Source organism: Loxodonta africana, chromosome 13 (genome assembly GCF_030014295.1).
Source record: "Loxodonta africana isolate mLoxAfr1 chromosome 13, mLoxAfr1.hap2, whole genome shotgun sequence".
Taxonomy (NCBI): domain Eukaryota; kingdom Metazoa; phylum Chordata; class Mammalia; order Proboscidea; family Elephantidae; genus Loxodonta; species Loxodonta africana.
This window is the reverse complement of record NC_087354.1, coordinates 42297463-42311999: the sequence shown is the minus strand read 5'-3', so window position 1 is coordinate 42311999 and position 14537 is coordinate 42297463. Positions and strand designations below refer to the sequence as shown.

The following is a 14537-nucleotide window of genomic DNA, read 5'->3' as shown; positions in this document are numbered from 1 at the left end:
TAAGAGATTTTAAAAGCATGTTAGAAAAATCCCCACCATCTACAGAAAATCATTAAACACCTACTAGGAAATGTAAAAATACGCAGGAGTCAAAATATGCCAACATTCCAATTCCAAAATATCAGCCAACTAAACTAACCCTTGTATATTACAAGTATAATAGAATTTGCCATCCCTCTGCCTAAAAGTACTCAAATAAAACAAGATAACGAGTTGAAAAGTGCCAAACGTTTATCTAGAAACAAATGAAAATACCAGAAGGGACAAGACCAAGTACGTATGATAAGAGACTAAAATAAAGATAAGGAAAATAAGAAAACAAGACTTAAAAAAAAAAATGTACATCTAACTAACTCTTAAAAGGGACTCAAAATCATCTTGTGGAGGAAAACAAAGACAACAGAAATATAGGGATGGATTACTAAAAACTAAAAGCTTAGTATGCTTAAAACAGCAAGATGTATATGTCTCTTTTAGTATTTTATAAGAACCAAGAAAATGTAGAACTTTCAAACATTTCAGTGGACAATTGGTAGAAAATCAGACTAGTTTCCTAGCAAAAATCATGTTGCTAAATTTCTAACTCAAGCAACAACTATAAAAATGTCACTTTTTATAGCATGATCTAATTTTGAAGGTGTAATAAATTACTACAGTACTACTAGCAAAATTACCTGCCCCATAAAATAAAGATCATTGATACCTGGATATGCTGTGGTTGAAAACTAATCTGAAAGACTAAGAGGTTGATCAATTAAAATAGTTTGGAATCAGCTTATAAGCATCAGGCTCCAAATAAATGGTAGGTAGGTTGTCTGTTAACCAAAAAAAATAAAAATTACTTGCTTGCTTCTATTAAAAATAAGGAGCCTGATATCCCCTAAATTAAGGATGTCAAATTTCATTTAAAAATTCACTATAAAACACAGTAGATTATAAAAGTAAACCAGGATAACTGATGGGTATTGGCAGTAGGGAGAAAACTTTATCAAACACATACCCTGTGCCAGAAGCCACACACTAAGCACCTTATATACACAATCTCATTCTACTTACCTCCCTATGAAAAAAAAATAAAAAATAAAATTTTTGAGGTGTGTATTATTCCTAACAGGCAGATGCGGAAACAGAGGCTAAGAGTTGCCAAACTCAGGTTTCCGATCCAATCTCTCATATTGTAAGCCTTTGGTGAAGAGGATGCAAACTGGGGCCCCACTGAATGTTTTATTTGACCAGCACTGTGTATTTAAAAGCCCAACTTCCAGTGTTTTCAGAACATGTATTCTCAGTTTAGCAAATGGTACTTGCCTAGATCGTGACGTAGCAGGAGAAAAGTAGGGTGCAGAACTCAAGTTCTAGTAAAAAGACCAGACTTAATGGTCTGACTGCTACTGAAGGGACCCCAGAAGACATGGCCCCCAAACTCTCTGTTAGCCCAAAACTAAAACTATTCCCAAAGCCAACTCTTCAGACAAAGATGATACTCGTGAAGAGTGTGCTTCTTGGCTCAAGTAGATCCATGAGACTAAATGGGCACCTCCTGTCCGGAGGTGAGATGAGAAGGCAGAGTGGGACAGGAGCTGGTAAATGGACACAGGAAATACAGGGTGGGAAGGGGAAGTGTGCTGTCACGTTATAGGGAGAGCAACTAGGGTCACAAAACAATGTATGTACACACTTTTGTACGAGAAACTAACTTGAACTCTAAAGTTTTCACTTAAAGCACAATAAAAAAATTTTTTTTAATTTCCTAGTTTCACAAAAATCACAAGTTACTTTTAACACTTCCTAAAAGTGCCTTAAATGTATTTCAAATAAATATTTATTAGTTATGATTATGCTTCATGTTGCTTAATATCATTCATCTTGGAACCTATTTCATTGTTCAGTTCTTATTGTTCTTTATAGCCACCACTCCCCACCCCAACCTCCACCGAAAGAACAGAAGGTAGATCTCTTATACTGAATTATTGACATACACTGACACACCACTGGTTAAAAGACCTTGTAACAACAAAGCTCATGAAACCATGATTTGTCTTACTATTGAAATTTAACTATAAAAAGACCATATTCCTGGTGTGCAGAGTTCGCATCCATCTTCTCTGACCCTCTAAATCTGGTGGTTATAATTCAGCATATGAAAATTATTCTAAACCAAGTAGGCAGAAAAGGGTGTGGTCAAGCACATCTTTACTCATACCCTTTTCTTCTTCCAAGCCACAAAGCCAAGAATACAAACATATTTCAAATCCCTAGGCAAAAAACTCACAGAAGGACAATCTTTGAACCTCTAGCCCCAGAAGCATCCTTATGGGCATAGCCTCAAGACGATAGTGACCTAAAATTTTAAATATTTTAAATAAAAGGGAGAAGAGAGGAATTGCTGAGACCCTCAGCTCATCTCCTTCCTGAAAACAGCTCTAATTTTTAGAAATGAAAAAATTATAATTGAAGAAAACATATGTAGAAATTTGATGTAACCAGACTAAAACATTATATTTGCTCACACAAAATTTGCGATGCAGTATAATTTTGATTATATTAAATCTACTTTAGGAAGATTTTATGCCACAAAAAACTCAAAAACTTATAAGACTTTGTCTGCTAAGTTCTAAATGGAAGGCCAAAACGGCAAAGACACTCTTCTCTGAGAATAAAAATTCATTGTTGATCTAAAATTCAAATTTAACTGGTCATCCTGTATTTTATCTGGCAACCCTACACTCTTCAAACCAATTAAAGCTCTCTACCAAATTATTACAGCACCACTCCCACTCCTAAAGGACAGCTGGGACATTCTATCACAGCAGAATTTTGACCAATAAAGTCTTAGAGGCTACCCAGACCCATCTTAAAGGCTGGACGTGCTCTATTCCTGGTGGTATGGTTTTCTTAATAGCTCACATTTGCCACATAAAAGAAAAAGCCTAATTTCTAACAGCCAAAGGTGAAAGTTTTATGAGAGTCCACCCAAAGACTTCTGTTGTTGCTGACACGGAGTCCCACTCATGGTAACCTTACGTAGAGGCTAACAGAAAGCTCACCTGTCCTGCATCATCCTCACAACCGCCCGCATGTTTGAGCCCACCGTTGAGACTACTGTGCCAATCCATCTCACCGAGGGTCTCCCATACCCTCGTTGGCCCTCTACTTGACCAAACGTGATGTCCTCAAGTGACTGATCCCTCCTGATGACATGCCCAAAGCAATCAAGTCAGACAATGTTCTGTTGTGATTTATACGGTTTTCACTGGCTAGTGAACTCTTTCTAACTTTATACCTCAGTGTATCAAACACAGACTGGAAGAACTTCAGAGTTTAGATTTTCAATAACCAAATATAAAGAAGTTGCTTATGAAGATTATAATAAATGGAATCTTGTTTTAAGTATTATAGGAAGGTCCCAAAAGCTACTTCAGGAGTCCCCGGGTGGTACAAACAGTTACAGGCTGGATGACTAGCCAAAAGGTTGGCGGTTCAAACCTACTCACAGGTGCCTTGGGAGACAGGCCTAGTGATCTGCTTCTGAAAAGTCGGAGCCTGGAAAAACCTATGGAGCAGTTCTAACCTACACACATGGGGTTGCCATGAGTCTGAATCAACTCCATGGCAACAACAACAAAAGCTACTTCAATGAATTCCAAAGTTAATCTTCCATTTTTCTTGAATTCATAATCATGTAATTTTAGAGCCAGAAACACATTAACATCCGACCCTTAAAATTTTCTAAAATCCATGCATTTTGTTTTCTATTTATTTCCAAGATTTTAAAAAATTTTCTTCTATTGAGCCCAAGTACTAAATATATAACAGAAACAAAAGATCCTCCTTATTTTACAAGGTCTCTCTCAACCAGCTCTTTACCCTACTTGTAATAGCTCTGACAATGAGCAAGTGCAAATAACTGTTCTTCTGCTGGTTTCATTAAAATCATCTAATACTGCATCTATACTTCCTTGTGCTCCAGGCCACTGCTCTTTGATACAGCCCATCCATCTCTGGAGACTGCCTAATTCCCTTACTTCATTTACACTGCTACCTTGAAGGTATTAATAGGTAATCACATTCCCTAATGGCTCCCTTTTCATAAGTTTAGCTCCTTCAGGCTTTTCTCAAAGTCTCACTCTATCATCAACTTAAAATGTATCTGTCTTTTCCTAAATGTGGTTAGAAAATGTTTGCAATTATTTGGAACTCAATCCTAGCAAGAGAACAGTAACACTGTTAGTGATCATGTATCAGAATTATGGTACTATGCTATCTGTCTAAGGGTAATTCGATGATAGTTCACTGCAAGCTACTTGAAACCTCTTTATACTTGCTCTCTTCCAGGTAGCAGTCTCCTGGTTTGCATTAAGGCCATTTATTCCATCTCCCTTGGTGAATGATTTGAGATGCAGCTTTAATAACTATACTTTCAATGCTGGAGATGCTGTGCTATTTTTTCCCAGTTGTTCCACAATGGTTCCCAATCTGCTAAACTTGAATAATCAAAAAATCTTCAAGTAAATTTAACATATTCTTTCCACCTATGAATTAAAAAGTATTGCACAAGTAGTGGCCAACACGAGATAGGGACATCTTGTTGCCTTTTCTTTCTTCCAAGAAGCAGTGTCTACAAAAATAATCCTGCTGCTTTAGGATTTTTAATAAAGGCAAATGCTTCTTCAGTGATTACTCTGCTTCCCATCTCCCTCCCTTCCCCTGACTAGTATTCAAGTCAATCTGTACTCACCAGAAATATGCCTCAGACAACAGCATCAGAGTTAAGTATTCAGCTCAGGATAAACAGTAGTGCTCCCAGCCCTGTACTCAACGAATAAACTCAAAGACAGAGCCTAGGGAATAAGGAACACGAGTGCTAATTTAAAAGAAAGGACAACTAAACATACCGGAAAACTTATGTTGTGATTACGATATTCAAATTACTGCAGCTTCCTTTTTTTCCCAAGTACAATTATGAAAAAAAAAAAATCAGTACTATAAGAAGCATGACTAATGTATGAATTCAATAATACTGTATTTTCTTTACTAAGTATGTGCAAATATTCCTGACAAAATTCCTTGTGAAAATTCTTACTGTGTTTATGAAACCATCAGATTATTCCAGGCTAACACGGCATTTAAAAAAAAAAAAAAACTATTCCATACCTGAAAATACTATTTTTTAACCTGCATGTCAAGACCCACTGATGAGTTGTGAAATCAATTTACAAGGTCACCAGTCTTCTTTAAATGAACTCCAGAGTAGGTAGTTTCACAAAACATCAGACATTTATGCATATAAAAAAAAAAAAATTTTTTTTTTTTTATACTTAGTCACAAAATCTATTTCTTTATCTGGGTCACAGATGAAAAGTTTGAAAGCCTTTTCTCTAAAGAGCTTTGTATTTTTAAGATAATTTCAGTACGACTACATGTGAAACATACATTTCTATCTTACTAACATAACCTCAGCTAACTGCACTTCAGCTCCTAGAAATTTTTATAGTTTGCAATTTAATGTTTCAAAGTTATTTTTTAAAAAAGCAGCAAGGATGTGGCTGATAACTTAAAATTAGATGATAGGTTGCCGTTAGATGCTTTCAAGTCAGTTTCAACTCATAGCAGCCTTACGTACAACAGAACAGAACACTGCTCAGTCCTGTGCCATCCTCACAATCGTTGCTACACTTGAGCCCATCGTTGCTGCCACTGATCTAATCTATCTCGTTGAGGGTCTTCCTCTCTTTCAATGACCCTCTACTTTACCAAGCATGATGTCCTTCTCCAGGGACTGGTGGGTATATGGGGGCTTATTACATTATACACTCTACTTTTGTGTATGTTTGAAATTCTAATAAAATGCAAAAAAAAAAAAAAAATGAAGAAAGAAATGGGCCTACCTACAAGATATAAGGAGCCCTGGTGGCACAGTGGTTAAGAGCTCAGGGCTGCTAACCAAAAGTTCCGCAGTTCAGATCCACCAGCCGCTCCTCAGATCCCTATGGGGGCAGTTCTACTCTGTCCTATAGGGTCGCCGTGAGTTGGAATCGACCAAAGGCAACAGGTTTGGGCTTTTTTTGTTTGGTGGCACAGTGGTTAGGAGCTCAGCTGTTAACCAGAAAGTCAGCAGTTCAAATCCACCAGCCACTCCTTGGAAACCCTACAGAGCAGTTCTACTCTGTCCTATAGGATCGCTATGAGTTGGAATAGACTCAACAGCAATAGGCTTGGTTTTTGGTTTTGGCAGATTTTTTTTATAAAAAAAATACAATGAAAAAGTTTATAAATTGAGACCTTTAATACATCGTTACTACAGAATACCTATCTAGGAGCTACCTAAGATGTAAATTAACACTTGGGTTGTCCTCTTCAACTCTAAGGGACAGGTATAGAGATCTTTAAAAGAGACCTGACAAGAGAAACTAAGTCATACATAGAAGACAAACTTCTTTAATGGACAACATAAAAAAACCATGAGATTGGTTAAGTGTACTTGTCTCTTCCATAACCATTTGCTGTGAAGTTGACTCCGACTCAATGGAGACCGCATGTATGTCAGAGTAGAACTGTGCTCCACAGGGTTTTCAATGGCTGATCTTAGGAAGCAGATCACCAGGCCTTTCTTCCCAGGCACCTCTAGGCAGACCTGAACCTCCATCCTTTTGGCTGGCAGCCAAGTGCATTTACCATTAGTACTACCCAGGGACTCAAGAGTCTACTTTCCAGCCCACCAAAAAAAAAAACACAAACCCATTGCCATCAAGTCGATTCCAACTCATAGCGACCCTATAGGACAGAGTAGAACTGCCCCATAGAGTTTCCAAGGAGTGCCTAGTAGATTATAACTGCCGACATTTTGGTCAGCAGCCGTAGCACTTAACCACTACACCACCAGGTTTTCCAACCCACAGAGGTTAACAAAATATCTGTCTACCTAGGAGACATTTTCACCACTTCTTAATGATTTAATTCACACTGGCAATTTTCCCAACAAGTTTAATATGAGATCTCTGTATAACAGACATTGCTCTGCTTTCCTTGAAACAAGAACTGTAGGTGTTGTCTGAAGTAGATTTACAGTCAACTGGATTTCAAAATAGTGTACTCTTCAAAGTCAATTTTCATTATTTACAAAAGTTTTAAAAAAACTACTTAAAATAGAAAATATTATCTCTCTGGACCCCTAACCCATCAGAAGCAGTATCTAAGTCATAAGGTCAATAGAATTTGGAAATTTTAGAAGTGAATTTAGGTATCATTTAGCCCAGTGGTTTTCAAGAACTATCACTAAGAACATGGCATAACAAGTTATATATGCAGGTACACTCTTAACTGCTTTTTTTACGTATTGCATATGGAGCACTGTGTTAGTATTCCGTCAGAAAATTCTGTTGTGTATTTTATATTAATTACTTTTAGAATGTGAGCATTCATTTGGATATGATTAAAACTATTTGTGCAGTTTGGGACCTAATATTTTCTAATAATAAAATCTTACGTAATACATAGAACCATGACATTTTCAGTGATCACACATCACCTCATTTTTACTCCATTGTCCAGTCAATGTGAAGCAATACTTGAGTGTAACAATAATATGAATCAAGATAAAACAAAGGGAAGTGAAACATAACCAAAATGATGTTCTTCTGGAAAAATACCACAAAGCATACCATAAGGCTCTAGTAACTGATTATTTGGTAAGAAAGCTAGTCTTAAAACATTCCATAATTGTTTTCAGAAATGCAAAACAATACCATTTAGTACTTTCAAGTACAAGGAACTTGACACAACATGTTTTCATCAAAGCTAACCACACTCTCCTTTAATAAACAGGTAAGACTCACTTTTTTATTTGAAACACAAAAACAAAACAAAAAGCCAGCAGGTGTCTTCAGAACATTAGATATGTCTCCCACTAACTTACTCTGCATGAGTAAATGTAGATACTTGGAAAATTCTTTAAATATTTAGTAAACCCTATTTCCACACGGATAGATCAAACTAAAAGTTCTGAGCAATCACATCAAAATAACCTCAAATTAATTAAGCTTGATTGATAAATGTGTATTTAGAAACACACACACACACACAAGCAAACAAAGAAAATGTTAGGCTTACTTTCAATTTTAAGTAACATACTAAACTGGAATTAGACACAAATCGTGATTCCCCCCTCCTACATTGAAGAAACTCTTGAAAAACATTTTACTTACGCATTCAATCTTTCAAGTTTAGGTATCAATACCACTGGAATAATGCTTTTATATAGGATTACTGCAATGTTTCACTTTAAATCCAATGAGAAACTTATTTATGTATATAAACCTATAAAGTGCAAGAGTTTATAATTTTACTGGAGAGGGTCCTGACTTCCCAAACGTAATCCTAACCAAGGTTAGTAATTCCACACACACACAAAAAAAAATCCAAACAAACCTCACAAATAAGGTAAAAAATAATTATCTAAGGTGCTTAAAATTAAAAACTCCGTATTATGAATGAACGGCATTTAATTCAGGTAAACTGATAAAAGACAGTTAATGTTTTGTTTAAAGAGGCCAGCTAACAGCCAAGCCGCGTGTTCACAGGAGGTGATTTCTGCACCATCCCTGCTCTATTCATTCTTCCGGACAGACTCTGTGTTTCCAGACGCTCCTCAAAGGCACACTCACTCCAGCGTCCTGCTTCTCTCCTGGCACCCCTGCGGCCTCTCTGCTGTCCCTCCCTCTCCCACAGCCCCACTCTCTCCCTCTGATCCAGACTGTGCTCTCGCTGTCAACGATAAACTGAATGGAATGCATCAGACCATCTTCAGAATTCAACTCCTTCAAAAATTTCTTTGCATACTCAGCACTGTTCTAGTCACATCTGATCCTCTCCGAAGGCCCAGTTTAATAATAACTTTTTATTAAAAAAGACACAATACAATAATATGTTCTCTTTTATTAATGTCTAAAAATATATATGCTACACAAGAGAAAATGTTTCACATCAAAATTGAATTAATGAGCAAAAAACAAAGGAGCTCCATCAAGATAAAATACTCATGAGAATCTGTATAACACATGCTAAGTTAGACCTGTAATGAACTTCAAGTTTAATTTATTGCAAATGTTGGGACTGTGGAACACATTTAAAGGTTTCTGTTTCCCTCTGCTCTTTAAAACCTCGGTATATTTACAGGTTAAGCTTTATTACGTCTGGCAACACAAAAACCCAACTCTACCTCTTTCTAATGTGGGTCCAGGAAACCGCTGGAAAACAAAGACCAAGAGCCAGGAACAGGACCTGATGTAGTAACATGGCCTTTCCCTGCTAGTAGCAACACTTTGGTGGGTTGCCGGAAAGCCTGAACGTGCGGGATCTCCTTAGGAAATGCTTTATTCCAAGGCAGACTATTTCTTCTGGTCGTTTTTATCTTAGTTGGATTAATTATGTCAAAATCCATTGCTTGACATTTGGCACATCATTTGTGTCACAGTTACCACAGATTAGACCTGTCTCCTGTTGCTCCCTTCAGTTCACCCAAAAAGGGGATGCACAACCAATAGCAAACATACCTCTACAATGTACTCAGGGAGGGAAAACTACCAAACCACTGAAGCAAACGGCACCTGACAGAAAAGAAGAAGATTCATGAATCATCTAACGCTAATACTGGCAGTATTACAAAGCACAATGTTCACAACTATCTGGCATCACCCAAGCAAAACTGTTTCTTAAAATTTAGCTTGTTAATAATAAATTCATTAGACTCTTATTTTCCCCCACTCAACAGTGTTAATTATCTAAATTTGTATTTCCAGTATAAATATATTACCATGTTTTTACACTTCACAGTCAGTCAACTAACAATTATAACGGTCCCACTGTGTGCCAGGCACTACATTCGATTTCTCTTACAACAAAAGTATTCTATGAAAAGACGATGTCTGGCCCATACAAAAAAGGTATTTGGTTCACCAAAGACAGTCATGAGAGATGGCAGACAATGAAATGGAAATGTGAACTTCCTCCCCAGAATCTGCAGTTGCCAGCAGAGCAGCTGGTCACTTTTCTGAAAAAGTTACATAAGCAAAAGCACGAATCTCTCTGTGCTGGCCTCCAAATGGCCTACTTACCTTTATTCAAGGTGATGGTGACCAGCGTTAAGAGTTAAATGTTCAATGCATATATGAAGAGAAATATATAACTAATGAAGCCATTTTTCAGAGGAAAATAATAGTAATAGCTAACATTTACTGAGATTCACTACATGCCAAGCAGAAATCTAAGTGCTTTATGGCTACTGTCTCATTTAATCCTCACATCATCCCTAAGGGATGAGGAAACTGAGGCTTGGAGGTAGTAAATGCCCGACACAAAGTCACTCAGCTGCAGAGTAGAAGAGCTGGGACTCAAACACAGAGACCCAAAGCCTGTGCTCTTGATCACCATATTATACTGCTTGGTTTACACTCCTTCAATTTTAGCCTAAAGCTAAAACCTGTCTTAAGAGGGTTATTTTTCAGGCAATTTTCATCCTTTAAAATGAAGTACACTTTTGTTGATACATACAAAAATCAACAACTTAAATAAGGATTTTACTTGAAACTGTGGTCCTACAAGTCTAAACCGTCTGAATGGAAAACAAAATCTATACGAACGAAAGCACTGAATCTCTGTGGTAATGGTCAGAGACTCAGGATTTTGTCTTCTATTGCTTATTTCCATTCACCCAAAGAGGAGATGTACAATCAATAGCAAATATACCTCTAAAATGTACTCAGGGACACCGTGAAGGTCATCTAGTCCGAATTCTTCATTTTAGGAATAACGAAACAGAGGCTTTTTGGGAAAAATAAAAATCTATACTCAATCTAAACTACCAAATATCCAATCCAGAAACACCTAAGTTCTTTTTCAAATCATCATTTTACATAGATAACCTAAAACTCCTAACATTTCACATGGTATCCATTTTCGAAGGACAGTAAGAAAATACAAACTCCATGACATGAGGTCAGACTATTAGCAGTTGAAAACTTGAATCTTGTCAAAAAAAAAAGTTATAGAAAGCTCTAAAATGGCATCCTTATCTATATGAACGTATGAACCCAAACTCAAAAAGTAGCCATTTCTTCCCTGAATTAAATTTACATTCATTTCGGTCAATTACTGGCTCAGCTTCACTTCACCGGTCATGTCACGTGTCTGAATTTAAGCTCATTTCAAGGAAAAGGCTGTATGTACTATGTTGTATTTAGAACACACATCACTGAAAACAGCCAGAGGAGTTTAGGCCTATCCAAAAACCTTGCTTTAGTTGCTAAGAAACTATAATTTCACCGTACTATAAATCACTGAAAGAAGCTATGCCGGCAGAGATCAAACATGTTGAAATCAAGAATTTCCCACCTATTGTGCAAAACAAAACCATGTATTTCACAAATCAAATAGCTGAATTAGTATTAGGCTTCTTTAAGACATCCTGTTAGCACAGATGAAAAATATAAGACGTATCTTTTTTTTTTTTTTATCAGACTAACTCTGCCCTGCCTCCACAGCAGCCTTGTGCTTTGAAGGAAAGCAGGAAAAATACCTCATATACTTAGCATATTCAAGCCACAGACAGAAAAATAGTTCTTTTCTGACCCCTGCAGTGAGTAAACCAAAGCAATGAAGCACACAAGATATTTGATTAGTTCTATTTGGTAAAATGAACACTTTTATATTTAACCAATGATTTCACTGATATATTTTCATGGTACTCTTCAGCATTTTAAGCCCAGTTTCTCCTTAGAACGTTCGACTCCACTGGCTCTATCATCGATTTAAAAAAAAATAAAATAAAATGAAAATCATTTAAATTCCAGCTATTCTAACAGTAATTTTAAATTGTTCTAACACAACAATGAAAAAACACTGAAAGATTAGCAAAAATAATTATGGTTCATTCTCCAGTACTGACTTCTCATACATTCTTTCCTATAAAAATATTTTTTAAACCGCTTAATGGCTGTCTAGTCTCACCTGTGAAAGATCAAAGAAGCCGCTGAATTGTAACTCACGCCTTCAATCAGAATCTATTGCCTAGGTCCCCCATCACCACGATTCCCCACCATTTCTCCATCTTCTCCAAAGAGCTACATTTCAAAATTCAATTCTCTCTTTTCCACTGCACACATTACAGGGACTACTTTCATGCTCCTCGGAAATAATGTCTGTCTTGAAACTTTTCAGATCTCAAAAACCCACTTCCTCCACCTCCCTCTGACCAGCCAACTGCCCTCAATCCCACCACTGCAGTTTCAGCGAAGTGTCCCTGCCGTCCCGGAGGCCCAACCAGTATCATACAGCACTTGCCACAAGCCAGCTCCTCCCTTCGCTCACATATCCTCCCCACTGCAAACCAACACTACACCCCCGGCTTCCTGGATTTTACTCCCTTCCCTTATTTTTTGTCTCTCCCCCCACCCCCATCTCTATACCCCGGCACCTTCAGGTCTCTAATAAATATTCCCCCTACTTTAGTTTCAACCCTTTCTCCCCAACCTCTTTCCTCTCCTTATTTAGGAACCCCTTCCAACCACTACCCTAGAATGTCCAGCACTCCGCCCTTCTTAGCAAATCCAGCCCTCTCCCTCCCATGTCGCTTAGAGCCACCGCTGCTTCTCTTCCCAGGTCCTCTACTGCAGTCACCCCACTCCCTCAGCTTTCCACCCACCTTCCCTCCACCCCCATATCCAAGGTCCCCTGATTCTCTACCCCTCCTTAGGGCTCTAGTACTCTGCTCGCCCTCCCTTATTTTGAATCCTGTCAAGAGACTTACGAGCGTCAGGAGAGTCCTCGACGACCCCCGCTCCCGGGACCCCCGCTCCCGGGACCCCAGTTCTCTCGGGAAGCCTAACCGACACCCCCTCCCTTCGCCTGTGAACACAAATGCCTGTCTTCTGCCGCCTTCTTTAAAAGCTGCGCCCCCTCCCCAGCCGCCCCCGCTACTCCGGCTCCTCACAGGGCTTCTTCGGTGTCCCCTCCCCGACGTGGAGCGACGAGCCCCACGATGCACAGGTCTAAGTCGGCAACACCTCGGGCTCATGTCGGACGCCCCCTCCCCTCGGACAGGCGCCTCCTGTCCGCACACAACGCCGACCGGCATCTCCTCTCCGACCCGCAGCCCTCAGGCTCTTCCCCTGGCTCCGCACCTCCTCCGGCCCCGGACGGGCCCTTCGCAGCCGCCGGGGCCCTCGGCCCCCGCCCGACCCGCCCCCGGCGCCCCGCTTACCGTTCTGAGCGGCGCCAGGCCCTGGGAGGAGGGAGCCGGAGACCAGCAACAGCGAGAGGGCCAGGGCGCTGGGGAGCGAGGAGCCCGACATTCTCCCTAGCAGCAGACGGAACAGCGAATAGGCCGGGGCCGCAGCCGGGGCCGGGGAAGGGAGGGGAGGGAGGGAGGGGGCGGGCAATTGCGCGAGGGAGTCAGCGAGGGAAGCAACCGCGGCTCGGCTCCGTCCTTCCCCGTCCTCCTCCAACCGCCGCAGCGCCCAAGCCTCGCGAGACCTTGGCGCCCGGCCGTGGGCGGCTGATGAGCGACGGCTGCAAGGATCGCGAGAAGAAACGGCCTCGACTAATGCTCCCGCCCTTTGGACTCCGCGCCCCGCCCCTGCAGAGGCTGATTGGCCTAGTGAGAGGTAGGTCACGTGCTGAGGGCGCGCGGCCACGTGACGAGGGGAGGCGGGGCTTCGCCCGCTGTCCTGGCGCAGAGAAAGCGAGAAGTTTGTGATCAGTTTAACCGGAGCGCTACGAAATAAGAGGTTGCTTTAGGAACACAATATATTTTCTCCACACATCGTGTCTTCCATTTGTTAGAGCTCTTGGCTACCAATCTGATCCGTTCGTGGTCCCCTGTGAGAGTCCTGCTATGTTTTGACCCTGAACTTTGAACACAGACGCCCTACTGGTATCTGGCCCCAACCTCTCTCGCATTTCGTGTTTTTCCCTTTCGGGCAAGGTGATGTGCTCCCTTTGCCCGGTATTATCTTGTGCTCTCCTGCCTCCACATCTGCTGTCTCTGCCTGAAATGGCCTCCTTTTCGGTCGTTTCCCATTCCTGCCCCCACCCCCACCCCTCTATATTGGCTTTATTTTAGTTCATAGAATCTCAAGGCCCGAAGGGGTCTGAAAGTTCAACTAAACTAATTGCACGTCATAAACATTAAATTCTACAAGGAAGTTAAGTATTAACTTGTATGAGGACTCTTTAGAAGCGTTGTAATGCAACGGACATGTATTGACATGTGGAACCCAGATGAAAAGAGGGCCCCACCCTAACGGAGTTCAAACCTAGTCTATCGGAGGAGTGAACGAGGGGCAAATGACCGCGTAGCAAAACCACCCAAAGGAAAGGAGTCAGCAAAGCGCTCTGGAGGTTGATTTGTTAAGCGATCGCTACTGTTTCCCCTGAAGTTTGGGAAAAGCTCTTCATATGGGCAATTCTTGTATTACTTTCAGCGTGCTCGGTCCCTGATTGGCAAAGGAGTTTCTGTGGCTTAGTTCATTCCTGACTCAGAG

The 14537-nt window shown here is 40.2% G+C and overlaps 2 protein-coding genes across 4 annotated transcripts in view; both read right to left on the bottom strand.

The window, feature by feature from the left end:
• Positions 1-13208, bottom strand: part of LOC135227266 (neuroplastin-like) — a 35603-nt gene extending 22395 nt beyond the window's left edge. For all 3 annotated transcript variants that reach the window (XR_010317409.1, XM_064267285.1, XM_064267286.1), the window contains exon 1: positions 4739-13208. The gene's annotated coding sequence lies outside the window, so the exon portion shown is untranslated. The remainder of the gene's footprint in view (positions 1-4738) is intronic.
• LOC100663341 (neuroplastin) overlaps positions 1-13770 on the bottom strand; it is a 66800-nt gene extending 53030 nt beyond the window's left edge. The window contains exon 1 of the mRNA XM_010593733.3: positions 13256-13770. Coding sequence (XP_010592035.1) covers positions 13256-13346 — 91 coding nt within the window. The 5' untranslated portion in view covers positions 13347-13770. The remainder of the gene's footprint in view (positions 1-13255) is intronic.
• Between the last annotated feature and the right edge of the window lie 767 nt (positions 13771-14537).